Here is a 27,990-nt window from a genome sequence, read left to right as displayed (position 1 = left end):
ATTTCTTTTAGCCATTTGTATTCTAGGTTATGCCAACTTTCTGACCATTTCCATTACAAATGAAACCAGCAATATGGAAATATTAAGGCACAATATATCAACATGCACTATTTTAAACAGCATTTTGCAAAACAAACAAAAAAAATTGAAAAAATTTGCAAAAAATCCCCCACAACCATTGATGACAAAACGTTTGCAGGCCTGATATCTGGGATAGCACCTCGACAAATAGGTTTATGTAAAGTTAAATAAAGTTGTGCAAGAATGCTGAAGTTTAAACAAATATCACGGTCAACCTTTACGGGAAAAGCATTTACAAAACTGTTTCTGATCGATATAAAGTGAAATTACAAGAAGGTCAGCTTCTCACCAAGTGTAACGAATTAGAAGAGAAGCAAAAATAGAATAAAAGCTTATAAAATGTAAGATGCTTAATGTTATTGAAATGAGTGGCCAACATACGTATTATTAAATAGCAGCAGGGGTGGTATGTAAATGAAAAGGCACAAATAGTGAAGAACACCAGGAAAGGCTTGAAAAGTCTAACAGTACTCTGAAATAGTGTTTTTTAAATCTAATTATGCTCCTTCCTTATATTTTTCAGACACACAGCCTACAGGTTTTTCAGCCCTGCTTTTAACACTTAGTTACACAGATGCTGAACTAACACAGTCCAAGTGTTAAAAAGAGATTTATTTACACGCCTCTGTGAAAATGACTTTGATTTAGACCAGACATGAGGAGTCTGTAATCGTAAATAAACTCTGTATTTCCAATAAAGTCCATTTTAATGCAATTTTGCAGTGAGATGCGAATGCGACACACACATCGAGCACAGATAAGGAAAAAACTCCTATCAGCAGAGCGGGTTTTATTGTTTATACAGCGGCTCGGGTTCGAAACAAACCAAACCCCCTCAAGGTTGTATTGTTTATGCAGCGATTTGCGCTTTATTCTTTATACTTTACACAGTGATTTGAGCTTTATTCACCACAAATCCCGGAGGGCTCCCCCTGAGGGGAGCGGCGGGGCGGGGGCGGGGCCTCGGCGGCGGGAAAGGGCGGAGGGGCGGGGCTTGCGTGAGGCCCCACCCCTCAGCCGCACCCGCCGCGGTCGCCGAGCGGACAAAATGGCGGCGGGGCGGCCCCTGAGGGAGCGCCCTTAAAGGAGCCGCAGCCCCCGCGGCTCGGCGGCGCGGGCGGCGATCGCTCGCCGAGGGGAAGGAGGCGGCGGAGAGGTGCGTTGAGAACCGGTGCCATCCTTTCGCAGCGCTCTGAGGCCGCCCTGCCCGCCCGTGCCGCGGCGGTGAGACGGCGTTACCATGTCAACGCAGGTAATCAAAGCGGAGGCCTGAGGGGGCGGCGGGATCGCCCCGCGGCGGTAAGCGGGAGGGGATGGGCGGCTGCGAGCACACGGGGCCCCGGTCAGCCGCCCGGGGTGTCAGTGCGAAAGCACAGCCTGTCCGCAGGGAGCGGCGGTAAAACCACGAACTGCGCCCCTCGGACCATGAAGGAACGCCCCAGTGTGGGTTTTCGCAGCGCGCCAGCATCTTTCTCCCCCTCCTGCGCCTTCTAGTCTCACTGTCCTGATCTTGTATGAATTGTGTTTCCAAGTCATGGATAGGAAACAGTGGTCCTTATTCTTGCCCCTCCTTCCCTTGTCCTTATTTCCTTTCCAACTCTGGAGGGAAAAAAAAATCCATCACAATGAAGAACATATTCTCAAGGCACAATGTCATCACTCACGAAGCTCCAAGTTCCCCTAGCAGAAGACTTTATCTTAAAGAATGTCTTAAAATGTGCTCCTTGTTCAGTGGGTGGAGGTGTTAGTAAAGCTCTGTCCCTTGGAGATGGTTGCTACAAGGGCTTTGTCACACAGAGTACATGACTTTTCCTACGCTTATCCCTGGGGAAATATGTTCATCACTGAGGGAGGTTTCTGTTAACATTCTCTGGAATTTCCCAGGCAGTCACAGGATAACTTGTTTGCAGAAAGGAAAACTCTGGGAATGCCAGTGCCACACTGATCCTATTTTTTTTTTTGGTCGCCTTTCTCTGCTTGCATTTGTTCTTACTGCAAAGTGGGTGATTTCAAGCTTTGGGAACAGTTGGGATCCAATCCTCTGTTGGTGTCCCTGCCAGCTCTGTTAGCCTGAGCTGAGAGTATCTCCAGACCTGGCAGGCTTTGTGTAAACCACAGCCTGCAGGGCAGGAGGAAGATGTGCTGCAAACACCGAGCTGCTCAATCAGTCTCTGAAGGGTGGGAGTATAAAGGTAAAATTCTTCCCAGTGCCAGGAAAACTGCAAGCTGGCACCCACTGGAGATGTGTTTTTTGGCAGCTTCTGTAGCACCTTTGTTTTCATGCAAACCTTTGAGATTTAGCTTTCTACACAGACTGATACTTGTTTCAGTTCTTCCAGGTATTGCCATGTGATACCCAGCATTTCTGGCAATGAAGAAAGGCTCTGTAATGAAAGTTTCCGGTAGAAAACCACGGGCATCAGGGTCCCAGATACCTCAGCCAATGTCACCTGTCAGTTCAGGTGCCACACCTCCACCTCTTGGCCAGCAGACACCTCCAGCTGCTCCCAAAAGCATGGAGCAGAGACCCCAGCAATGGGATATTCCAGCAGATAATGTTGGAGCTGCTTTTAGGTTTCTGAAAGGTATTGTATAGTCAATAATACTGGCACCCAAGCACATACCACAGGCATTAAAAGCCAGTGTTAAAGATGTATGATCTGTTGGAAAGAAGCCTGAAAAAATTGATTTATTTTTTTTTTTTTTAACACAAATGTGGAAGTGGGAGTAATGAAAGCTGGGGTGAATAATGAGACTTTTACTCCTTCCTGTAAATGCTTCTGGGGGGATAATTTTCAATGTTTTTCCAGTATTCAGTGTAAAGAAAACAACAAATATAAAAATCATCAATCCTTTCTGTTTAATTTCAGGTGAAAATGGTGTTAGCCCAGGGGTCAAGTACATAACTGAACCCCTTATAAAGGGTTTGTCAAAACAGCAAAATCTGGCATGTATAAGCTCACTGAATCTTTCTTCCCCAAAGGATGGGGATAAGAAATTTAAGGTAAGTTATTGGAAAAAAAACCTGGAAATTAAACTAAGTTTAGATTAATTGCCATTTATTGTTTAATACAGGCTTATTTTGAAGTGGATGTAAACAGCAGAGTCTAATTCTGTTAGCCTAGTTCTGCAACCAGCTTCTGTTAAAAAAAAAAAGGCAATGGAGACTTGAGCAAAAGAAAAAGAATTGGTTCATTAGAATGATGTTTAAAACAGATTGGTTCATGTAATTTTTTGGTTTTGGACTGTGCTGGTTTTGATTTGTTTGGGGTTTTGTTGTTGTTGGTTTTTTTTAAATAACATGTTCTTTTTTATGTAGATGAAGACTAGCCCACTGTAAATTTAAAATCCAGCTTTCCCACACTGTAGAAGACTGTACCTAAAGTGGGGTTATAGAATACAACAGTGAACTGTGATTAATAAAATATTAGAATCCTTGGTATTTTTAATTAATAGAAAGCTGCTTTTCTCTTTTAAAAAACCTAAACCCTATGCTAAGGGATTTTCTGTTCTTTAGTACATAGAAAATTTGGAGAAATGCTCTAAACTAGAGGTGCTAAACCTTAGTAACAACCAAATAGAGAAGATTGAGAAGTTGGATAAACTGCTGAAGCTGCGTGAGCTCAACTTGTCCAACAACAGAATCAGGTAAGAGGAGATACCACAGGGTTTGGAGAGCCCAGGGTCAATAAAGCTGATTTTCCTTTCCTGTTTAAGTTCTCTCCCAGGAGCGAACACTTGAGGTGAGTTTCCCAATTGTATGTCAGGGCTAGAGGCTTTGAGGTCTTTTTAAGAAGCCCAAGCTCTGAGGTATTGAAAATATAAATAGTTCTGGGATGTGCTGTCAGTGTACATGGCTGTGATTTAATTTGTTTTCCTTGGAAACCAAGCCAGAAGTGCATGTTTCCAGATACCACAACAGAGAGTGATATGAAGAGCAATAACCCAATTAAGTGTATTAAAAATTAATTAAACTTCCACTGTTTATTACAGGTAATATAATAAATTTTTCTTTTAGGAGAGGAATGGGCTTGATCAGGCAGGCCATAAATTCCCTAAATTACTTTTGAACTCTTTTGAGAGCCTTGGTGTCTTGTTTAAAGCGTTAAAGGGTAATGGTTCATGCAGTAGCAAAACTCTAAATTGCTTTTACTTTTTCTGTCGATGAATTATGATCTTTACTATTATGAAACTGCCTTTGCAGCAGAGAGGCTGCCATTTCAGCAGAGACGTTTACAATGGGAAGTGAGTAAAACCCCAGCGTTTGTTTCTACACGTTGCATTCACACAACTTCCTCTCTCAACAGGAATTGAAAAGGGCAAAGTAGCTTTTAGCTCCTGCTCTGTTTTCACACTTTGGTTATGTACAGCTCATGTATACCCAAAAAACAGCACAGTCACAGGAGCACATCCTGCTGTACTTTGTTATAATACTCATGGTTTACTTAATGTACACACATAAAAAAATGCTGAGGTAAACCATAACCTAGCATGGTTTCCTCAATAGTTTTAATGAAAACATTAAAAATTTAGCTCTTCATGCTGTCAGTTTACAGCTGATCCTTCTTTTTTATGGGTGAAAAAAAAACCCACAAAACAACTCTATTTTGATTCATCTTTGGGCCATTACGGTCTCAGGAGAGAAAAAGCAAATTTTGCCTATTAAAATGGAGTTAGCACACATTATTAACATAGTGTTAATATTGAAATGAACACAATATTAACATAGTGTTAATACTGAAATGAACACATGCAGAAGTTATGAGTTTGCAACAATGACAGAAAATTGTGCTGTGATTTTTGGTCTTAATTTAGTACTTAAAAGGAAGTTGGTGTAATTTCATTCCAATTGTCCGTGGCACTAAACAATGGTTTTGCTGATCTCTTGGTTGATTAATTGTGACAGATTTTGTTGTAGTTTCTCCATAATGCCTCAGTTTCACTTTAAATTTGCTGTGGTTCATGACAAATTCAATTTTTCTTCTTGTTTTCAGCAAAATTGAAGGCATAGAACATTTGCAGAACCTACAGAGGCTGAACCTGGCAGGGAATGAGATTGAGCACATTCCTGTGTGGGTAGGGAAGAAACTGAGATCCCTGCGCAGCCTGAATTTGAAACAGAATAAAGTGTCCTCAGTAAGTGATTATTGTTAGAAACAGGCATTGTTCAGTCTTTTCATGAAGTCAGCTGGGGTATTTACACTGGTTGACTTACTCTGAGTAATTGCTGAGTGTCTTTCCACAGAGTCTGCTGTGAAATGCAGCAGTTGGGAGCCTAATAAAGTTATTTATTGGAGAAACTCCTGTTGTGCAGATAGTATAGGTAGATTATATACCATAGTATAGGTACAAACCTTTATTATGTTGTTTGGGAAAGCATAACTTTTTGGGGGGTTGTACATCCACAGGCCTTGGTATCTTGACACTTCCAAGATAAAGCTTGATTGCATTTACACTCTTTGCAGTGGCATTTTTAATAGAGGAAATAATTTGATTTTAAGAAGTTACTTTAGTCATAATACTGTGTATTTTGGTAGATTTTTGGAGATTATTCTTTAGCATAAAGGTTAAAATAAATCTTTTAATACAGACCTGTCATAGAACATTCTACATAATCAGAAATCCACCCCTGGGAATTTAATTCTTCTCAGAAGGATGCCTAATCCTTGTTTTGTTTCTCTTTGTAGCTCCATGATATAGCTAAACTAAAGCCTCTGCAAGATCTGACCTCTCTGTTCCTTACTGGAAACCCAGTTGTAAGTCTGCCTCACTACTGCTTGTACACCATATTCCACCTGAGGGCACTGGAAAACCTGGATGGACAGCCAGTGACAAACCATGACAGGCAGGAAGCTCTGGAGAGGTTTAATTTGGGTAATAATCTGTTAAATCTAAAGTAAATGACCCAAAATTTAAGTTTAGAAGGAAAAAATTTTTCTATTGGAATGTTTCTCTGATTTTGTTTTTCAGAAGAGATAGAAAAATTAGAAAGAGAGTTGGAAAACACAAAAAGGGAGATGGAGAGCATGAAATCTAACCAGTCCAAAGTGCTTGAGCAACTTCAGCATCAAGATGAGCTCAACAAGTCACTAAAGGAAAAGGCTGTGCAGCAGAGACAAAGCTTTGAGGAGCTACAGAGGGACCTGGGCACCAAAAATGAGCTGGTAAGATAATCCCTGGCACTGAGGAAATCTTCAGACACAGAGCTGTCAATGTGAGAGTTCAAGTGACTGAAGATTTAATTTTAAAATTGAGACTTCCAACTCTTTAGAGAGTGATTATTGACCTTCAATATTCTTTCTGTGGAAAAAGTTAAGTATGTGGAAGCAGCACTCAGTATGACTCCTGTGATTTATAGTAACTTCTTTGTTTCAAGTAATTATTTATGTATTTCTGTTTAAAATTTTGTCTGTTGATGAAAGGTTAAGCTGCTGAATTGCTGATGTTGTGAATATGCTGCACTGGTAAGACTCTAAAGTGCTGCTGCAATAAGGAGGAAAATTGCTACTTTTACTAACACCAGATACGGACACAAGTTGTATGTCACTAATAGCCCTTGATTATTATTTTGGGTAATGCTCACCAGTTTAATTGGATTTTATTCGCATCATCCTAAAGGCTTATGTTTGAGTCTCTCATTGGTAGCCATAAAATGCAGGCAGAGTCCTACTGACTTACGGACTTGCGAGTGCTGGGTTGTGAATGACCTGATGGGAACTCAATATTTGGAATTTATCCTGTTAGACTTGTCCTCTAAAATTTTATCCTTCAGACTCTCATACCTGGTACTTCTACAGCTGTTTCTCTGAACACACACACACTAACCAGCAGTCTGCTTCTAAAATGAAGCTTGCAGTATGAAGAGATTTAGCAGCAAATACTTTGCAGCTGGAACCCTCTCTTCTCCTTTGGATGACAAACTTGGCTCGCTTCTGTCTCCCTTTAGCTGGTGTCTGGGTTTGTCACAGTCCCCTTCCTGCAGAGCCTTTGTTCCTCACTCAAGGTAGCCCCACTGTGCCCCTGGGTTGCATGGTTGGTTTTACTTCTAGGATGTATTTGCACGTTCCCTGAAGTAGCAACATTATTATGAAGTGTCCCAGTGAGATTTTATATTCACTATGGTTTGCAATACAACCTTCCTGCTATTTTTTTCCTCTTTTCTCTGAAACAGAGTTAATTTTTGCATGACATTTATCAGGTTTTGAAATCTTCCTTTAAGCCTTTCCTGTTCTATTTCTTTTTCTCCATTAGTCCTGCTTTCCACTCTCTATTGGAATTGTGCTGCATGTTCTCCTTCAGGTATTCAGTGTGAAAAGTTGATTTAAAACGAAATCACATGATGGACCTTTACTAAAAAATAACCTCAAAATCAATCTAGCACATGGTTACGCTAAAATAAAATGCATAGACTTTGTACTCTTGACAATTGAGATATTTTGATTTTTTTTTAACAAACCATGAGTGTTATTAGTCCTCATGCTCACTGGTAGCAGTAAATATATTTGTTATTTTAGCCTAGACTTTGCTAAAGGATCATACCCAAATTATTGCTTTATCCTAAATTAAGTTTAAAAATAAACTTGACACTTTGATGTACATAAACTTACAAGGCCTTTCATGTGATCATTTGTATTGTATTAATTGTGGGGCTTTTGTCTCCTCTTAGCCACCGTTGTAAAACTGCCCTTTGTGATATCCTTGATCCAAAAGTGTGCTGTGAGCTTTGTTCCCACATGAAGGGCTGTGCCTGCTCTCTGTGGAGCTGCACTGTGTGTGCCAGAGATGAGTGAATTGCAGTGAATGACTCTCACTGGGTTTGTGGTTCCTTAGCTGAAGCAGAAGACAGTGGAGCTGACCCGGGCTTGCCAGAAGCAGTATGAGCTGGAGCAGGAGCTGGCCTTCTACAAGATCGATGCAAAATTTGAGCCCTTGAATTATTTTCCCTCAGAGGTAATAATTTAAAAATCACAGATCTTTTTATTGTTGGTTCCCTTGATTTTCAACTTGGAAAATAAAATCCGTGTTAGTTCTCTTATCATCTAGTAGATAATGCTTTATCCCTTAGGTACTGCTTTGTTTTTTAAAGGCCAAACCTCTGTCATACTTGCAAACAAAAATGCCAGAATGAAATCCATAAGAAAAGATCAGTAATCATTGACTACAATTAAGTTATGTCTGAGTAAACTTAAGTGCAGCAATGCAATGTACTAAATATAATCTAAATAAATTTAATATATTAAGAAAAGGTTCCTCCAGACATCTGCAACAAACTGGGCGCACCTCATTTGGGTTTGTTCGGTTTTAATTCCATTATAAAATAACAATGTTCCAGGACAAAAATGTCAAGTATAATCTGTCTTCTTATTTTTCTAATTTCAAATTGGTTTTCCTTTTTATGCTTGATAAGAGAACTAAATGTATGTTAGGAGTTGACTGCAGCCATAGTTCTGAGATAAAGACTCTCCTTACATTTCAGGAGATTGAATTGGATAATGTACCTGGTGAAAGTCCCTACATTGGCAAGGCCAGGTACAAAAGAAATATGTTTATAAGGGAAGGCTACATCTCTGACAAAGCTCAGCAGCTGCAGGTTGGGAAAATGCAACAGGAGGAAGATGACTCCTGTAGGAAACTCCAGCTGGAATCACATCTCCAAAGTCTAGATAAAATACTGCAGGATAAGGAAGAAAAGATTAATTCAGGTAAAACCTTATTTTTTTATTAAATGAAGATAAAACCACGTGTGTCAGTGTGGTTTATTCCAGTGGTTACATGCTTGACATCAGAATAGAAACAGTGTGTCAAAGGCTGGAAGTGATGTGATTGTCAAACACTGGACTTGATGCATTTTTGGTGTCAAAACTGCTGCAGTTTCTTACTGCTGTTATTTTAAGATAACTCGGGATGAGAGCATTACATGTTATTGAAAACACAATTCTAGGGAGGTTTCATATTTGATGCATGAATTTAATTGTGTAATACTTGTTAAACAAACTTGGGACATACTTCTGAGAAACCAGAGTGGGTTAGCTGTGATTATCACTGGATTAATGCTGTGCTGATTGTGTTCATACACTGCTGTGTATCAGTGTTACACACAATATTACAATGTATTTTGTGGGATCGTGGGTTTTGTGTTGGGTTTCTTGTCTGCAGCACAAAGAAGATTAGAAGAACTGCAAAGTGAAATTGGAGATGCGGAGCAACAAGTGCTGAAAGTAACGGGGGAACTGCAACAACTGGAGGATGCTCTGGCTCAGAAAAAAGTAAGTTGTTCCACAAAGAGCAAGGGAAGGTGTTTGAAGTGACGTTGATGTAAGAAAATAAAACTTTTTCTCCCCATTCTTATAAAGAGGCCACTGTACAGACATAAATCCATGTGTCAAGCATCAGAAAAGTCTTGCAGGCTTTAGAGAGCTTGTTCATAAATCAGCTGTTCGAGCTGTAGTGCAGTTCATGGCATGTTCCATGTTGCTGCTGATTTATTGTTGATTTCCCCAGAACCCTCTGGAAGAACCTGCTGTATAGGTTGAGTTGTGCAGCTGTTAAGCAATGTGGCTACAGAATTGGCAGCAAGAATTAATTTATCAGCATCAAACTAAAACAGCATCTTCCACTTCAACTGTCATCTATTATTGCTATTTTTAATTTTTAAGCTTGCCTGAAAATCAGTAACCAGGATTGTCTTTATTTAAATGTTAAATATATTCTTGATCATCTGTGTATTTCCAACCACTCAACATCCTAATGCTGTCTCCAGATCACCCAGGCTAGGAAGGAAGCAATTGAACAGAAATTGAGTGAAAAGTTACAAATCCTGCAGGAGCTGCGCAAGGAAACCTTAGAGCTGGAAAAACAGATAGAGAAACTGAAAAGAGAAATAGAGAAAAATCAGAAAGAGCTTGAAGATTTGCAGAGTTCTCTTGGTTCTGTAAATCCTGAGGTTCCAGGGCATGTAAGTAAAACCAGAATCTGAAGTCTTTATATACTGTGCAATTGACTAAAAGCTGCTTTGGCAGGTGCCCATTCACTTGTGCCTGTTTCATGAGTTATATTCTTTTGCTGTTTATCTAAGTCATTAACTTCTGATTTGAAAGTGAAAAAGTCTTTACAGTTAAAAAATCCCACCAAACCAACCAGCTTTGGTAAAACACTTGAACAACTCCTCTTCCCAGCAGGTGCTGTAGAGCACATTAAGAACTAAATGTTCGTGCTTTGCACAAACACGCTGGGCAGAGCCTTGCAGACAATTTCTGCGTAAGAAATCCTTTTGCATCTTTTTGTGGAGTCTGGCCTTAAAGGTTTTTAAAGATCTGTGTCTGGCAGTGCTTCTCCAGCCTGTTTGGTGGGGAGTGATGGCCTTTCTCTGCTGTCACCTCCAGTCCTGAGAGAATCAGCAAGGCCCCGGAGGTCACATCTCCTGGGGCTGGGGTGCCACGGAGAGCCCGAGCTTCCAGCTAACTTTATGATCATCAGGGATGCAGGACATTTTCTGAGTTAGAACTGTGTTCACGTCCAGCAAACACTTACAGAAATTAAACTAAAATGAAACTGAATTATCTTTAATAGTGGTTTTTAAAGCTTATGTCTCTAAATTAAAGTTTTTCAGGCCAGCTGGATGCTTTTAAGTGAGAAATGAAAGTATTTCTATGCTTGGCTCCATTTTCAGCAGAGGCACGCAAACACTTTTTTTGTTTAAAAAGCTCCTTTTGTATTTTAAACTTCATTTCCGTGGCTGTTGGGTGGCAGAAAGGCCGAGCGCGTTCCGGGAAGGCTCCCAGGGGAATGCGGGGCCCGGGGCAGGAGCGGGCCCGGTCCGGCCCTTCCCGCGGCCGCCCCTCGCTTCGAATCACAACACAGGAAGCGCCGTGCGGGCCAACGGCCGGGAACGGGAACGGGGCCGGGAACGGGAACGGGAGCGGGGCTGGGAACGGGAACGGGGCCGGGAACGGGAACGGGAACGGGAGCGGGGCTGGGAACGGGAACGGCACCCGGAGCGGGGCGGCAGCTCCGGCCCCCGCCCCGACCCCGTGCAGCCTCCGCTCAGTTCCTGCCCGTGCTGAAGCTCCCGGTGCTTTATTCAAATGAATTCCCGCTCAGGGGTGGGACGTTCTGCAAGAGCTGTCTCGGGAAGAAAAGACAAAGGCAAAGCTGTAAGTGGTCGGGGACGTGTGGCTTTTTGTTTCTTTTTAAAACTGCATTTTTGGTGCCATTCAGCAGCTGCAGCAAGATGGCTGAGTGGCAGCGGCTCGAGTTTTACTTGTTGGAATTTGGCTTTTGAAGGCTGCAGGGCAGTTGGGGTTTAGCAAGGTGACAGGTTGAACTGTGCTGATGTGGCTGTTTAAGTTAACTTCCAGTTTAATCCATTAAAAATACAAGAAGCTTTGATTTTACCCATTTACTTTTGTTATGGAAGTAACTTTGTAAGTGTTCTTTTTTCTGAGAACTCATATTTAAATTTTCTACTGTTAGCTTGATTTATTTTGTTGAGTAGTAAGAAAAACATGCAGTTAATCATGACGGTATAATTCTTTATTTTCCCAAATTTCTGGCATTTGGGTTGTTTCTGAGCAATTTCACACTGGTAAGAAATAACACTTTATTCTGTTGATAACCATGTTTTTGTAAACAGCTGAAACAATCAGTTAATTCATACTAAATTCATCAAGTCCTTGCCAGAGTCTGTGTGAACTGTGTGATGTATCTCTCAGAAATATATTCATAAAATAAGATTTACTTAGGAATATTTACTTAGTAACTGTAAAGTTGCCCCGACTTGCTGTTTATTCACAGTATTTTCATTCAAGTGCTGACCTGACATGTTCTAAAGGATCATCTGCTGTGAGGGCAGTGCAGGATGACAGGATTAAAGGTTTTGGGAGAATCGTGTTTGCTCTTGACTGAGAGAGGAAGTGGTAGAACACAATGTAAAGGCAGGAAGAAAGATAGTAGCCATGAGTACTAATTTATAAATGCAGGCTTTATTCAGCCTGGGCAGGGGGGAGCCTGCAGACAATGCTGCTAGTCACAGATTGCTGCTTATCTGGGGTCCTTTGTGAGGCAGGACTGAGGGAAAATACCAACAAATAACAAACCCCAAAGCACCACAGTGTGTGCTGAGCTTGTGGCTTTTCTTGCTGATAGTGGGACACTGCAGAACTGAGACCAAATCCCAATTTGATGTTTTAAATCTGTGTTGATGCCGTGTTTTACCTTTCTGTTACTTGTCAGGCTCACATGAAAGCTCAAAAAGCAAGTAAAGAACAGCACCTGGATATAATGAACAAACACTGCCAGCAGCTGGAGACTCGCCTGGATGAGATGCTCTCCAGGATTGCCAAGGAAACAGAGGAAATCAAGGATTTGGAGCAGCAGCTCACTGATGGTAAACTTTAATTTTTGTCTCAGGGTATTTGTTGTACTTAGGGCAACATGACAGTTGAATTGAGGATTGATTTATCTTTGATTTTATGAAATACAGAATGGGTACAAAAGCGTTAAAAAACTATTCTTAAATGATGTAAAAGGAAATTGTGTGTGTTCACCTCACTTCTACCTGCTTGGGAAAGGGGGGCAGGAATGTACAAAGAGCTGCTATTTCTTAAAACTCTTCCAGTGGTCAGGTAACACAGTAATATTGGGAATCCTAACCTTAAAAACAATACTTTTTCGTTGAGTTGTAGGTACTTGTTTTTACTTACTCCAATGGCAAACATTTGAAATGATGAAAGAAGGCATTTTGGTTTGTTTGGTAAATAAATGTGGCTTCTTAACTACTCAAATTCATTTTGTATTCCTGCAGGTCAAATAGCAACAAATGAAGCACTGAAAAGGGATTTGGAAAGTATTATCACTGGCTTACAGGAATACCTGCAAAGCGTGAAGCATCAGGCAAAACAGGCCAATGAGGAGTGTAAGAAGTTGCAGAAGGAAAAAGAATCTTTGCTGGGAAGATTGGCAGGTCTGGAGGAGGATAAAAACAACCTGGAAGTGGTTGCCATGGATGCAGAAAATATGAGAAAAGTAAGGCTTAATACCTCTTTTCCCAAGTTTAGATATCTGAGAATATACTTGAAAAAATAAGCTGGTGATCAGATTGGGACTAGGAGAGCACAATTCCTTGAACAAAATAATTTCTGATTTGGTAACATGATGAGAGGTGCCCACACACCTCAAGAATAGAATCTGGCCTTTAAAACCAGTTGTAAGAGACATGCAGTAAATCTGTGCTTTGTGGGAGGTGGCTCAGAAGTGCAGGTTTCACCTTGCAGACATCACTGCAAGTGGATTTGCAGGTGACACCGTAGGGAATGGCATCAGTGAACCCTCTGGCACTAGCCAGAGGTGTGTGTCAGCAGCTGGGATCTGTCCTGTCAGCCAATGACACAGAGCTGTCTGGGCATCCTGATGAGTGTTGTGTGAACCTGAACTCCTGGGGCAGTTCTGTTCCACTTCCAGCTCCACCTTTCTAACCTGGCTGTGGATTTTGGACAGTTAGTGGCACCACTGATCTGACCATGCAGGTAGAAGTGCCACTCACCTTCAAGTTTTAATGGAGTTCCTGAGCTGAAGGGAAGGGAGGCAAATACTCTTAAATTTTGGCTCTCCCATGTACATCCTTCTAAAATGGGTATTAAATTCCAGGAAATTGCAGTGCTGGAGAGTTCACTTCAGGAGCAGAGAGAGATAAATGAGTCCCTTCAAGGTGCTCAGAGGAAGGTCCGTGCCCACGAGGCTGAGCTGGAAGCTCAGTTAAGAGAGAGAGATGCTGAAGCCAAGCAGCAGAAAGAGGAATTTGAAAGACTGAAACAACTTAGCCAGGTAAGGACAGAGCTTTACTGCTGCCAGAGGTATTAGCTACCCCAGGACACCACATCTCCAAAGCTAAACCACAAACTGCTGGTGTAGGTGTCCCCACAGCATCAGTTTGCTGGGATTTAGAACTTTGCTTTGAAGCAAGGTGCAGATGGTTTGCTTGGGGCTGTTTTGTTGAATCTTTTTAGGTGTTGTCCTATTGTTACTGTTTTAAGAAATACATCTGTCATGTGTTCGGGTGACAGGTTGGGGTTGGGAGTGGGGATACTAATCTGGAGGTTTTGTGGTTTTGTAGATGGAACTGTCAGCCCTGCAGGATGAACTTGAAAAGCAAAGACAACTGTTAGAGAATGCTCAGGCCAAAGCACAGCTGGCAGAAGAAAAGGAACAACAAAATTGCAAGCTTCATTTACAGTTCAAACAATTGCAGGTGAAGTTTTAGGTGTATTAAAATCCTAGCTTTTATCACTTGTGGATTTATTTGCTTATATTTGTGTGAATTTTTTTTGGTCTGTTTTTAGGGAGACAATAATTTCCTAAAACAACAGCTTAAAGATCTCCAGAATCAGCTAAACCATGCAGTTGGTAACTTAATTCATCCTGAGGATGTCATGGCTTGTATACATGAACTCAGGCAAAAGCTACAGACAGGAGCAGGAGAGATGAAGTGAGTAAAATAAAAGTACAGTGTGAGATTTGAGCATGTGAAAGGGGCAGAACAAAAGGAAATGGCCCCAGATTGTGCCAGGGAAGGTTCAGGTTGGATATCTGGGAAATTTTCCTCACTGAAAATCTTGCCAGGCATTGGAACAGACTATCCAGGGCAGTGATGGAGTCACCAGCACTGGAGGGATTTAAAAAATGTTTAGATGTGGCACTTGGGGACATGGGTTAGTGGTGGCCTTGGCAGTCCTGGGGGAGTGGTTGGATTTGATGAACTCAGGGGGTTTTTCCAACCTAACCTGAGTGAATTACACAGCATGTCTCAAACTTGCCCTATTTGTCATTCATGATTTCAGTATCTGGGATCACAACTTAAAATCCTGTCTTGGAACCTGGATTGGTTCTCTTTCAGGTGTCCAAATTCAGCTGATATTTCGGGGAAAAACCTTGCAAGTCTGCAGAAGGAGTTCAATGACATCCTTGCTGATGCAAAGAAGGAAAAAGAGAAAGTATGGGCTGGACAGAGACAGTTGCAGGAAGAAATGGTATCCCAGCAGGAAAAACTGGAAGAAATACAGGAGAAATACAGACAGGCATGTATCAAACAACAACAGCAAGAGTGAGACAACTTCAGCTTAGTCTGAAAAATGTAACCTGCAGCTGAAGGATCACATTTCCCCTGATGAAGCTTTGCTGTGCTCTCTCCTTTGTGTAACAGTGGAGTCTGATTTGATTTTTCATTAATAGTCTTCCTGGTTTTTACCTGATTGTTTGGTGCATTGGAATTTAGTCAATGATCTGTCTCAGAGGCAACAAGGACCACTAAAAAATTACAGCTCTGAACCTTCTTGAAAGATCATTATACATATCTGTACTAAAATAACTGAGGCACTCTTAAAATATTACAGGAACAGTGGCACAGTAGTTACCTTTTCTTGTTTTGATGCAAAGTAACTGCATTTCCCAGAAATTTAATTAAATAATTACAGCAGGGTGGCTTTTGATTGGAAAAAAAATTATGGCCACTTATTCTAATGTATTTTACTTGCAGGTTAAAGCTGAAAACAGGCAAAATAAGAACAAGGTGCATCAGTTAGAGAATGAAATTCAGTGTTTACATGAAAAAATAAAGAGCATGGAAGAGATTCAAGGCCTGGCTGATCAGCAGCTCCAGGAGGCAGATGAAGAAAAAGAGGCTATTCTTGCTCAGCTGGAGGATTTAGAGAAAAGGGTAAGAATGGGTGAGGGCAGGTCTGTGCACTGTTTGATTGCTCAGGAAAGAGAAACTAAAACTTGTCAGTGTTTGCTTTCTAAGATAAAACAACACATGTAGGAACACAAATGTTAAATAAACATCTTGCTTTTTCCTTAAATTTTACTGCTTGTCCTCGCTTTACATTTTTTTTTCCTAAATAATACAAAATGAAGTGGGGTGGGGGGGGAAGATGAAAGAAAGTACATTGTAAAAGTCTATTTTCCTGCTTTCAGAAAAAAATAGAAGATGCCAGGGCACAAGTGCAAGTGCTGAGTCTGGATAAGGAGCTGAAGGAGCTGCAGAGAGCAGTGATCACCTCAGACAAGCTGGCAGCCACCGAGCTCTCCATCGCTGCAAACCAGCTCAAGGCTCTGCAGGGGACTGTGCTCAGGATTCACCAGGAGAGAGCTGAGGTGAATCAGCATGGGGAATTAATGAATTGCTTGTTAATGCCATTGCAGTGGGAGCAGGGCTGGTGTCCTCCAAATGCGCTTCAGAGCTTTCTTCTAAATTGTTCTGAGCTGCTTTGGGCAGAGTTTGAGGTGCAGTAGACGAGTGAGGAAATTTGGGTATGGACAGGTTCCTGCTGTGGGAGGGGAAAGGAGGGGGAAGATCATTAATCTCTTATTAAGTGAAAGGCAAACAATAGATAATACATTGTTCTGTAAGACAGAAAAACAGAAGAAAGGACTGGAAACTCATTTTCAAACCGGGAAGCACTTTTGGCTACATAATAACATCTCCTCTGTAGCAGTACTCTAAAGTTAAAGGAGAAAGAGTATTTTACATGTATCTAGAGTTCCAGAGCAGTCAGGTGCTGGTGCTCCTCAATGGCTAGCTTTTCACAATGGCACATCTCAAGCCTGAGAAACATTCCTGCAAACTACAGCTCAAATGAAAATCTCAATTTCAGGAGCTTGAGGAAGCCCAAGAGTTCTGTGCTGAGGCAGCTCGTGCTTCCCAGGCTCTTGCCAAAGCAGAAGCAGACATAGAATTGCTACAACAACTCCTGAAGGAGAAGGAAGAGCAAGTAGGTTGTTTGCTCTGTGTTATATGATAAAATACCAGTGAGTTTCTGGAAATTTCATGTTTAGAGGTTCTTGCCCTGCCCTTTTCCCCTCAAGTTTTCCCAAATCAGTGTTCTTCCCTCCCCTGACACCTGCCCAAGGAGAAACTGAAAACCTCACTGCCTGGAGCAGCTGAGTTTTAAGGCAAACCATCACTCAAACATCTCTCCTATGAGGGCATGGGAAGAACAGCTTTGTGGCATTGAGTGGGAGCTTTTGTGATTTAAACTTCTATTTCAAATAGCTTCTGCAGGAAATGGAGAAAGCTGGTGAGAAAACTGTTGCATCAAACACTCAGAAGTTTGAAATTAAAAAATTAAGTGAAGCTCTGGAACAGCAAAAGGCAGAGATTGACCGTTTGAAATGGTTGTTGGATAATATTGGGACAGGTAATTTCTCTTTTCTCTCCACTTCTTGCAGACAGACAGGGATACAGAAGATTGTTATTCCCCATTTCTCAGTGTTTGAATCTGGAGAATAGTGTTGAGAATTTCCTTCTGTACAGGTTTATACAGGATATGTGTCAATGTTCATTAGTTTGCACTTTTTACAGCTCTTTAGGAAACACTGATTGTGCTGAACATTCCTTTTAAACTGCTCTAGGACATGGGCAGAGCTCTGTGTAAGGAAAATGAGCAGCACTTACCTGGATCTGAACTTGTATTTCCATAATCTTAAACACCAAACCCCCTGTGTATGTCTGTCATTACAGATAACATTTAGTTTGTTTCCCTCAGCAATTAAATTTTTTAAATATAGTTCCAGTTGAACTGGATAACATTGAGGGAAAAGTTGAATGCAGTATCTATTTAACTATTTGCCTTAGAGGACTCTAAAACTGTGTTTAATTTCCAGGTAACAAAGATGAAATCGAAACCTTACAGGATGAAATTGCAGCCCTCAGAAATGTGCTCTCACAGCAGAATGATCACAGCCCCAGTACTGCAGAGCCCCAGAAAAGAGGGGGATACTGGTACTACGTGCCATCATCACAGGTCAGGAATAAAAATCCTCTTACGGCTTGTTTTCCTTGTGGAAAGCCCTTTGGGGGAAAGTGCATTATAAATTTAGTAGGTTTGGGAGAAATTTAATAACAAATATTGGCTGGCATGTAGGAGAAATACTGAAATAAAACACACACAAATGTTCCCTGGTAAAGCCCTTTACTGTGCTGATAGGAGTCCAGGTACATAACATTGGGAGAGAGCTGTTCAGTGAGCACTGCTGAAAATCCATTTAAGTAAGGGTTAAAAGGAGATGTTACAGACAAACATTTCTTTCAAGAGAATATTTGTCTGAATTTAAAACCAGTACTGTTAAAATATACTCCGTGCTTTTAAAGCAGCATCATGCTTAGAACTGAGAGGCAGCAAAGTATGTGTAGCCTGTTCTGAAAAATCAGTAGAATGTCTACAGCAGCTCCTTTGTTTGCTGTGATTTGTCATTTCTAGATTAACACATGGTGTATTTTTTCTTCAGGCTTCAACTCCTGCTTCCCACAGTACCAAAGACTCTGGAGTGTGTTTGGGGTGCTCTGGCACATCCCCAGCCAGGAGAGGGGAAGCTCAGGACAGGCCCTGTGGGCGGGAGGACTTGCCCAGCCAAGGATGTTGGGTTTATTCACCAGTCAGAAATAGGCTGTACAAAGGAAATTCTGGCAAAGGTAAGCCAGTGTCCATCTCAGAATGTTTAGGAGCAGACTAAAGATGGGCTTGCTTAGAGTTCACAGAGAGGTTTTTTTTTTTAATGGGCATGAGTGAATATAAATGTTGATTACTGTTGAATAACTTTGTTTTAAGCAACATTTGTTACATTTTTGTGAATTACATAGAATTTAGAATGTGCATTTGAAAACTATCTCTACTGAAAAAACTGTTAAAAGTAACATGTTTGGTTTTGTCTCTTTTAAAGATAGAAGAGCAAAAGAAGATGGTGAAGGAAATGCAGGTTCTCCTGTCCCTGAAGCCTCTCCCTTTGTCCCACCCCCGGGCACGGTTATTTACACAGCCCTTCCAGATGGGGCCCCTGCACCTCAAGGCATGGGGATTTATGGCCCTCCTCCTGCAGCAGCCACTGGAGCTCCAGTTGCTCCTGGATCCATCATCCATGGCCCACCTCCTCTGGGATCCCAGGTGGTTTATGGCCCTCTGCCTCCAAACTTCACTGTGCCGCTCATTCCCCTGGGAGTGCTCCACTGCAACGTGCCTGAACATCAGGATCTGGTAAGAACCAGAGCTGCAGCTGCAGCTGGGACCCTTGGGAACTGACTGACAAATGTATTCTAGGAAAAGCTCCCTGCTAGGAAGGGTCTGGATCTGGTTACAGTCTCTGCCACCTGGAGCTGCTCCTGGGTGCCAGGAGGCCTCAGCTGGAAAATAGACCCCGATTGTGTTGTTCTGTTCCCTGTATGCAGGAGAGTGAAGTCTCAAGGCTGGAAGAGACTGTGTGCTATTTAAAGTCTCAGAAATACAAAGAGAAATGCTCAGAGGCAGCTGAGCATAAATACAAAAAGGAGGTGGAAAGATTGCATGGAAATATTGAAGAACTTGAGCAGGAAAGAGAAGAGCTGGAATGTGAAGTGGCAGAGCTGCGCCGGGCGGCTCAGAAACGGAGCACACGCAGGTGGGAACAGGGCACTGGAAGGAAGCATGTGCAAATTTCTAAACCTTTTCCCAGCAAAAGTCAGCTTTTTGACTCATTTACAATTCTAGAACTTCAAGAGGCTCCCAAATCTTTGGCATCTTTGTATTTTAATTCCACGTTTTTCATCCTGACCTTTCAGGGACTTTATTGACGGCTACAGCAACAGCCTCCTTGCAGAGCTGCAGCTGGAGAAGTCCCTTCAGCAGCAGGAAGATGTTGCAGAGGAGATTGAGTGTGCAGAGAAGACTCTCCTGAAACGCCGGGCTGAGCTCAGAGAGGCTGACAGGCTCCTCACAGAGGCTCAGGTGGAACTCGAGAGCACCCGGGGCAAGGTGAATGAAGGCAAAACCCTGAGGGCAGAAGGATTTGAGTGTTGTTTTGTTTGTCTAGGCAGTTTAATTTCACATGGGTAACCTGGAACCTCTTAAAATGCTTCTATATGAAAGTAAGTTGGGAAATAACCTGTGCTAGAATAACTTGGGTTAGTCCTTGTTGGAGAGAAGGAAGGTTTTCTGCTGTGGACAAGAGAGGAGAAAAAGTTGTTCATGGTAGAAAGAGGGAGAAGGCTGAGGTGGAATATGCAAGCCATGAGTTCACCTTTAAACAGCAAATGCACCATAAGGTGGAATATATTCTCTCAATCTTCATGTTTTGCTTTAGACTAAAGAGACTCTGCAGAAGTACAGTCGTGCCAAACACCATTTGTCCTGCACTGAAATGGAGGCAGAGGAGCTGGAGCAGAGGGCTCAGGAAACAGCCACCAAACTTGTGAAAGCAGCTCAGCAACTCAGGTACCCTGGGTGCTCCTGTGGGTTTGTGTCACACGGGTGAGGACAAGGACTGGGATCTTTCCAGTATCGAGACACTGCGTTTGGAGAGGGAGAGCTGTTAAAATGTTAATATGAAAAGGCATAAATGCTCTTCTAGGTTATTACAGACAGATACGAGGGATTTGGAACAGCTTAAGAGGGAACAAGAAGGTGTTTTGAAGGAAATCAACAAAATGGTGGCTGCAAGAGACTCTGAGTTGCAGTCATTAAACCAGAAGATAGAAATGCTCACTGAAAGGTGAGGATTTTCAATTTACCATGGACTGTATTAAGTAAAACATGTCCTCCTCCAGTGAGTCACTGCCTAAGATATTCTCACTTCTTTGACTTCTGTTTTAATCCTCACTCTCAGTCTTCAGAAGCTCCAAGGAGACATTCGACTTGCAGAAGGTAATGAGAGCCAGCATCTCCAAATCATCAGAGAAGCAGAAATCCTTGTTCAGGGCAAGAAAACGGAACTGGAAACACTGAAAGATCAGGTAAGGCTTGGCCTACTAACCTTGGGCTATCCATTTTGTTGGAATTGATCTTTGTCTCACAATTATGATCCCAGTCTCTCTGATGCACTTTTTCATGTGGGTTTTTTTCATGTTTAGCTACAAAAACAAAAGCTTGCACTGATTCTTCTGTTAAACTTCTCCACTGTAGATTTCTGCTCAGAAGCAAGAGCTCTTGTTCCTGGAGCAGCAGGTGACTCAAAGAACAGAAGAGCTCCGTGGCCTTCAGGACTGCATTTCCCAAAGGAAAGGTGACCTCAAAGAAGCTCTTCGAGATGGAGAGACTGAAGCACATGAAAAGCTTCGTCAAATAAGGGCAAGTTTCCCAAATGAGTTTTCAAATCATTATAGCAAAAGACTTGAAGTACTACAAACATTCCAGCAGGTTTCCACCTCAGTTTTGCCATTTGTGCCCTCCCCAAACCCACTGAGAAATAGAACATGGAGTTTTATGGGTTTGTGTGACTAAAAGCTTGGTCCAGATGCACAAGGAAGAACTTCCCAGTTCCAGAAATTCTTACAGAATTGGTCCCTTGAGAGCTAAGTTACATTAAATATAAGTCTGTGAATGATTTCCTGTTGCTGAGGAGCAGCTGCTGAAGGAAATCAGTGTGATCAGTGTGTGTAAAACACAACACAGCTGCCCCAGTCTGTCCCCATCCTCATTTGCACAGAGAGGATTCTGTACTTCCCTGCTGAAATCAAAACCAAGTATCAGGGCTAATTATACTTTGTGGTTTATTTTCTTTTGTGAGGGCTTCTTGTCTGGTTTTGTTTTAAGGCCTGTTATTCACTTGAACGACAACATTGTGGTAAGATTTGGAGATCAAAATCTTTGCAGAATTACTACTCTAAATCATCAACAAACAAGACCTTAACTTAAATATTCTCTATTTTTTGCTTGTTCTCTATTTTTTGCTTGTTAAACCAGAATGTTGATTACAGATTGTTAAATAATTTTATAAATAGTTAGAACTTCATTTTAAAGGAAATATTAATTTAAAATTGCAAGGAATGGTAATCCTTGTAACACTGATACATTCTCGCAGGAAATGAAAGTACTTCTAGGAGAGCTTAGTGTTGAGAGGAATGAACTGGATGTCCAGATGAATGAGAGAAGAGCACAGCTTTTGGTCCTGAAGAAGGATATTAGAAAGGAGGAGGAAAATCTTCAAGGAATACTTGGGCAAATCAGCAAGCATAAAATGGGTATGTCCTGGGATTTCCTGGATTTTGTGCAGACTGGGGAGGAACACACAGAGCTCTTTAGTTCTCCTCATCCTAATCCAATAACTGCTCTTTATTTCACCTCCCTAGAGTTGAAACATGTGCTGGAAATGCAAGAGCTTGAGAAGAATGAACTGGAAGGTTTGAAACTACAACATGAGCAGAAGGTCAATGAGCTGGAAAAGACCCAGGTGGCTGTTCTAGAGGTAAGAAATGCTTCTCTGACTGATGCAGAAACTGAGAGGTCTCTGGTTCTCTTAAGCCTTGGGTAACAGAGTCCTGATACTTTTAAATCAATCAGTTTCTAATCTGATTTCAGCTTATCACAGAAAAGTCTTAAGTCTGCTTAGGCCCTTTAAAATAATGGGATTTTTTATGTGAGAGGGAGCACAGAAGCTCTTCTGTGGTTGTAGAATGATGGATGCTGGTTTTCAGGAGCTTCCAGAGTCTTTTTATCTGGATCCTGTCACTTCCAAACAATGAGTGTGGAAGGGAGTTTAACTCAGCTGAGTGATCTCTAGCATAAAAAGGTCCCCAAGGTACTTGGAACCTTTCTGTTGTCACCTTCCTCCATTAAATACACTCAAATCACTCTGGCTGCAGCTGAGGATGTCAGTGTTCTGCTTCTGGACCATGGAAATGTGGTGCTCACCATGCCTGCTTTTCCTAGGAGAAGTTAAAACTGGAGGATATTCAGAGATTATTTCAGTGTCAGCAAGGGGAGGTGGATTGGCAGGAGCAGCTCCTCAGGAAGGACCGTGAAGAGAATGAACACCTGGGCTCCCAAATGAGAGCTCTGCAAAACAGCATCGAGGCTCTCACCAGAGAGAAGGAGAAGCTGCAAGAGGACTCCAGGAGTTTGGAGAAGAAGTTGTCACAAACTAAAAGGTGGGGGAATTTCTTTTTTCCTACAGAGATCAAAAGGGATGGAAAAGTGTTTGACTGTTTGTTTGTTGTAATTAAAAATACAGCTCTAACTCTGAGGTGCCCAATGGTACAGAACAGGCATTTTCTTATGTTCTGTGGAGCTTTTGCTTTAAGCCTCTCTACAGCAGATTTTAAAAATATTCAGCAATGGAGCTGATGAATCAGCAGCATTTGTTATATCCTGGCAATGCCATGAAAAAATGTTACAAAAAGTAAAGTGTTGCATTTTGGAACAGGACATTTGTCTTGCTCTGACTGCTTGTGCCATCCCCTTGGGCTCAGAGGGCTTTACTGATGTTTTTTAAATCCTCACCAAGGATTTCCAGCTAACCAAGAATGTGATTCACATTTTACAGAGAATTAACTGCTGCTGAAGACAGCAGCAGAACTGCACTGTCCAACATGGAAAAAGTGGAATTGGATGTTAAGAACCTGCAGCAGGAGGTGGAGCTACTGAACAAGCAGAAGAAATCACTGAATGCAGAGATTGTGGCTGTCCAGGAGGATCTTCAAAGTAAAATCAATTTTTGGGTTTAAGCAGTGATACATTTTAAGAGAAAGTCTGTGAAAAGACTCACTCTAACTGAACTGTATGATATTAAACATTCAGCATGCTCACACGTCCATAGGCAGAGAGAGTTTGACATGTTGAAAAGATGAACATTCTATAAACTGTGTTTGTTTTATTCACTCTTTGCTCATGAAAAGAGAGAATTTCTGTGTATTGGTATTTCAAACTGCTGACTGAAAATTCTTGTCACCAAATACTTTTCTAGGGAAAAAGGAAGAACTGGAAACACTGAAAGCAGAACTGAATGACTTGAGGCAGCAGCTTCACGTCATGGAACAGGTTGGTTTTAGTGAAACACGTCCTTATGGTCACTCTGGTCTGTTGTTGCTCCTGACCTGTTCATGTGGGCACAGCTCAACATCAGAGCCCTGCAGAGCTGAGCACAGGGATTGCTTTATTGCCTTCTTGCTGAGTGTGGAGTGGGTTTATTGTTTCTTAGGAAGAAGATAATTTAAAGACAACCAATGAAGCAGCCCCTTTTGGCTTTTTGTCTGGTGGCTCCTTCTGTGTTAGTTCGCTGTGTGGCTGGTTTGAGTGGAAGAGCCCTGAGCGTGCCAGTGACCAGCTCTGTTCTCTCAAACCCAAACCTTTGGGGCTGGTTCCTCTTCCCAGCTCCTCCTGCCACGTGCTTTTGTTTCCCATTGCAGGATTTGGAAAACAACTCCAAGCAGCAGGAGGAGCTGCTCAGAGAGCAGGCAGCCCTGAAGGAAGAGATCCGAGAGTATTTAAGGAAACGTAAGGAATGCCAGGAGAGGTACAAGAAGAGGCAGAACCAACTGCAGCAGCTGCAGAAACAGATTGAAGAGAAGGAAACAGAACTCGCCCAACAGGAAGCGGTAATGAGCCCCCTGAGTTGCCTCACTTCCTCCTGACCTTAAAAATAATTCAGGCCAAAAAGTTTGAGGTGTGAGTTTACAAATAATCACAAAAGCACAGATTGGTTTGGCCAAATTAGCTTGGGTTGGGTCAGGAGTTCCAGCAAAGTGTGACCCAACAGAAAAACTGAGGCAGCTGTTCTGAAAATGAGAGAGGCAAGAAGAACTGACAAACATTTTTTGCCAGTAGGGACTGTTAGACTGCAGTTCTTTCCAAGTGATGCTGGTTTTGCTTCTCTCATGTGTCTTAGCGATGGTTTTTGTTCTCCCTGAGTTGGTGCTGGTTCAAGCTCAGTGTGGGGGGGTTTTCTGGCAGGTTCTTCATCGCCTCAAGCAAAACTCAGAGCGTGAAGGGAAAAAACTGGAAGAATGTGCAGCTAAAGTGAAGGATCAGAAAATCTTGTTGGAAAAGGAACTAACAGATCAACACAAGAAACTGGAACAGGCAATAACTAAAGTCAGGCTGGCTGAGGAGAACCTTGGGAAGCTGGAAAAGGAAGAGTCCCGGTGTGCAGCTCTTGAAGAAACCATCAGAAAAAGCAGTAAGAGTCATGGCACAAATGAACTGCCACCATCTCTGGGGGCTGAGGATAATGGCACAATAAATATTTTTGTTCATCTTGTTTGGGTTCTTGGTGTTTGGAAAACATCTGCTGCGTATGAAGTGGGCCAAGATAAGCTTTTGCTAATCAGGATTTTTTTTTTTTTAATGTTCATTGCAGAACATCAGCTCTCAGAAAAAGAATTACAGTTAAAACAAAAAGACAGAGAAATACAGTGTCTTCAGAAAGAACTGGAGGTCTCCAAATCTGAGCTAAAGCAACTTCAAGGTCAGATAGTGTCAGAGAGGAGAGAAGCAGAAAAACAAATCTTGAATCTGAGAGAAACACAGAAAATGGAAAGGATGGAGCTGGAAAGCAAACTGCAAGTAAGTCCTTGCTGAGAGGAGAAAGTTTGGGGGTTTGGGTTATTTTAAACAGCAGAATGATGGAACACCCATTTTTGTCATTAGAGGAACAAAGTAATGCAACAACTTCCTGACCAGACTTGAGGCAACCACCCTCTGGCATTCCCAGTGCTGCACAAAACCTGGCTTAGTCCTGTTTCTGCCTCGAAGGACTCTCTTAGGATTCTCTGAGCTCATGTTCTGTAGTGGGTGTTGCCAGTAAAAGGCATCTCCCTGCACTTTCCTAGGAGCAGAAGCATGGCAGTGGCAGCCTGCAGAGTGCCAGGGCCGTGGCTGAGCTCGTCACCCACGGCCACTGCCCGCCAGCCGAGTGCCTCGGGGGGGACCTGGGCCAGCCCCCACGGGACTGCAGCCAGCCCCAGAGCCAGGTACAGCTGGGAGCCAAACTCGGGGGGGCTGAGGGTTCATGGCTTCAGACAAGCTCATTTTGTATTGGTTTTGAATCTTCCTTCTGCGGTATCACGATTGAAAATACACCCAGAGTTGTACTTTAGGCAAATCACTAAATGGTAGCAATGTTCAGAGCTACTCGGCAGGCATTTAAAAACCTGCCAGTGCCAGCTTGGGCCAGCTCTTTCTTCTTTAGATACTTACTTTAAATTAAAAAGTGATTCACCTTGTCTGACTCCTTCTAGTCCTTCAATAAACCCTTTATCAATTGTTTTGAAACCCTTTAGAAACAGAGAAGAATGTTGTTGGCAATTGGAAAGCTTTTGGGAAGGCCCTGCAAGGTCAGAGTGTGGCAGGTTTAGGTTAAGGACTGGTGTTTGTAACCCAACTGTTCTGTGCTGCAGGTTAAAACCCAAGACCTGGAAGAGAGACAAAGGGAAATGGAGAGTGCAGCAACCTTGCTTAACCTGGAGGTTGAAAATGAAATTAGGACGGGGTTTAAATCTTCACGCTCATCTTCTCCAGACCCCTTGGAAGATTTGGAAGCATCATTTGAAGGAAAGAGGAGTCTGCAGTGTGAGTGTGATAACTCAGAGACTGCTCCCTTCACTGCTGCTGACAGACAGCTCCTCTCCTTGGAAGAGAAGTTCAATATTTCCAGACTCTTCTTACTGGTAAAATGCTTTGGACAGGTAGCTGCTCCTGGTGCCGTGTTGGTCCCTCTGGCTGAATGTGCTTTTTCTTCCCAAAGGATGAGCAGTGGCGGGGAGAGGCACGCCGGGAGAAGCTGCAGCAGCACGAGGACCGGCTCAAGGTGCCACATCTGTGCCCCTCACATCCCTTCAAAACATGATCTAAACAACCTGGGGGAGTGGGGATCCTCCTCCAGCTCAGGCAAATCCACTCTCTAATGACCAGAGAGGGGAGCTTTGGGTGGGAACAGTAAAAGCCTGGCTGTAGCAAGATGAGTAATTTTAATTGGATGTTGGAGTATCCCAACAAGATTCTCTCATTTATATCATCCTGTGGTGTATCAGCAACCTGACAGAGGAATTCAGCACCACCCATGATCACCTTAAGGTCCAGGCTCTGTTAGAACACAGCCATCAAAACGGAGCTTAATTAAAAATAACTCCCAAACCTGCTGCCCCCTGCTTGTGGTGTGAGAACCTTCCAGCCTTTAGGGCTGACTTTATGCAGTGTTGCCACTGCCTGGTGTGACCCTCCCCGTGTGTTGCAGGCGCAGCTGCGGCGCTGCCTGGCCAAGCAGGCCGAGGTGCTGCTGCAGGGGAAGCGGCAGACGGCCGGGAGCCTGCACAGCCTCCAGTGCCAGCTGCAGGTGCTGGATGACCTGGTCAACAGCACTGCTTCAGATTCCTTCTTCCTGCCCAGCAGCCCCAGCCTGGGATCTCTTCACAGTGCTCAGAATGTAACAAAAGCTCAGGTAATGTTCTGCTGCAGACCACGGCAGCAGATCTGGGGGGTTTTAATGGTTCTTCTCTCACTGGGAAGTGTTAGAGCCATGTGCTGCCTCTCTCTGAGGCTGGGCAGGGGCTTCTGAAGAGGACCCTACCCCTGCTCTGGCAGTAGCTGATGCCTTTGGAAAGGCTGAGCTTTCCTCACAGTGGTTTGGGGTTTGTTTACAGGTCCCCAGCAGCCCGGAAAGTGCGTTGGGATCGCCAGTGCTGCGTTTCAGCTCCCAGGGAATGTCTCGGTGAAGGCCAGAGGTGAGATGTGTCTTCAGGCCAGTTCCAACCTCCCAGAGACACGAGTGGCTGGAAGGCTGAGGGGCCATGGGGCAGCTGTGGATTCACAGACCACACTGTCCCTTCCCAGGGACAGCATTCCCAGGGCTGGTGTCCGTTCAGCTTTAGGTTTGTGTGTTGTGCAGAGGAGTCTGGGTGAGAGCTGCCGGGAGCTCTCCTGGGACATGGTGTTACTGCTGCATAAATTGTTGCCATCCCTGGTCTTTCAGGAACTTTTCTGGTTCTACTGTTCAGCCTGGTGGCTGAACCTCTGGGACAGCTGGTTCTACCCCCTGCCTGGTACAAAAGTGTTCTTTTGTGACGGTTTAAGGTACAAAGGTTACTTGAAAAGTGGCTTCACTTTAAAAGCAAAGCCCAAAGCACATCCACAGCTTGGACAGGGGCCCTCAGGTGCCACCTCTGAAGAGTTCTCCTAC

General features: G+C 42.8%; 1 protein-coding gene across 3 annotated transcripts; it reads left to right on the top strand.

The window, feature by feature from the left end:
- Window positions 1–1,107: 1,107 nt before the first annotated feature.
- Window positions 1,108–27,615, top strand: CNTRL (centriolin). Of its 3 annotated transcripts, XM_068211006.1 has the most exons (42): window positions 1,110–1,333; window positions 2,412–2,666; window positions 2,952–3,085; window positions 3,599–3,729; window positions 5,076–5,217; window positions 5,769–5,955; window positions 6,052–6,245; window positions 7,912–8,031; window positions 8,558–8,783; window positions 9,238–9,347; window positions 9,842–10,036; window positions 12,313–12,466; window positions 12,884–13,104; window positions 13,726–13,902; window positions 14,192–14,326; window positions 14,418–14,563; window positions 14,972–15,152; window positions 15,611–15,790; window positions 16,048–16,227; window positions 16,728–16,844; window positions 17,126–17,270; window positions 17,737–17,876; window positions 18,361–18,544; window positions 18,793–19,103; window positions 19,295–19,503; window positions 19,664–19,856; window positions 20,185–20,315; window positions 20,452–20,592; window positions 20,707–20,833; window positions 21,003–21,167; window positions 21,901–22,060; window positions 22,169–22,284; window positions 22,749–22,966; window positions 23,362–23,519; window positions 23,782–23,855; window positions 24,224–24,412; window positions 24,768–24,993; window positions 25,174–25,379; window positions 26,213–26,482; window positions 26,560–26,622; window positions 27,049–27,252; window positions 27,455–27,615. In XM_068211006.1, the coding sequence occupies exons 2-42, from the start codon at window positions 2,453–2,455 to the stop codon at window positions 27,524–27,526; spliced, it is 6,846 nt and encodes a 2,281-aa protein (XP_068067107.1). In that variant the 5' UTR covers window positions 1,110–1,333; window positions 2,412–2,452; the 3' UTR covers window positions 27,527–27,615. The 3 variants fall into 3 exon arrangements, with proteins under 3 accessions (XP_068067106.1, XP_068067105.1, XP_068067107.1); XM_068211005.1 differs by lacking the exons at window positions 21,901–22,060; window positions 22,169–22,284; window positions 22,749–22,966; ... (7 more) ...; window positions 27,049–27,252; window positions 27,455–27,615 and adding an exon at window positions 7,333–7,380 and having other exon boundaries at window positions 1,108–1,333; window positions 2,421–2,666; window positions 21,003–21,335; XM_068211004.1 differs by lacking the exons at window positions 21,901–22,060; window positions 22,169–22,284; window positions 22,749–22,966; ... (7 more) ...; window positions 27,049–27,252; window positions 27,455–27,615 and adding an exon at window positions 7,333–7,380 and having other exon boundaries at window positions 1,108–1,333; window positions 21,003–21,335.
- Window positions 27,616–27,990: the final 375 nt, after the last annotated feature.

Source organism: Anomalospiza imberbis, chromosome 21 (assembly GCF_031753505.1).
Source record: "Anomalospiza imberbis isolate Cuckoo-Finch-1a 21T00152 chromosome 21, ASM3175350v1, whole genome shotgun sequence".
Classification (NCBI taxonomy): Eukaryota; Metazoa; Chordata; class Aves; order Passeriformes; family Viduidae; genus Anomalospiza; species Anomalospiza imberbis.
Note: the sequence above shows the minus strand (reverse complement) of the source record. Positions and strands in the feature narration are given on the sequence as shown.

Excerpts from the sequence above, each read along its gene's own strand:
- CNTRL (XM_068211006.1), top strand. The coding sequence starts at position 2,453 with ATGAAGAAAGGCTCTGTAATGAAAGTTTCCGGTAGAAAACCACGGGCA. Across the intron at positions 20,316-20,451 it reads AAAGCAGCTCAGCAACTCAG|GTTATTACAGACAGATACGA; the intron begins GTACCCTGGGTG and ends ATGCTCTTCTAG. Across the intron at positions 20,834-21,002 it reads TGGAAACACTGAAAGATCAG|ATTTCTGCTCAGAAGCAAGA; the intron begins GTAAGGCTTGGC and ends TCTCCACTGTAG.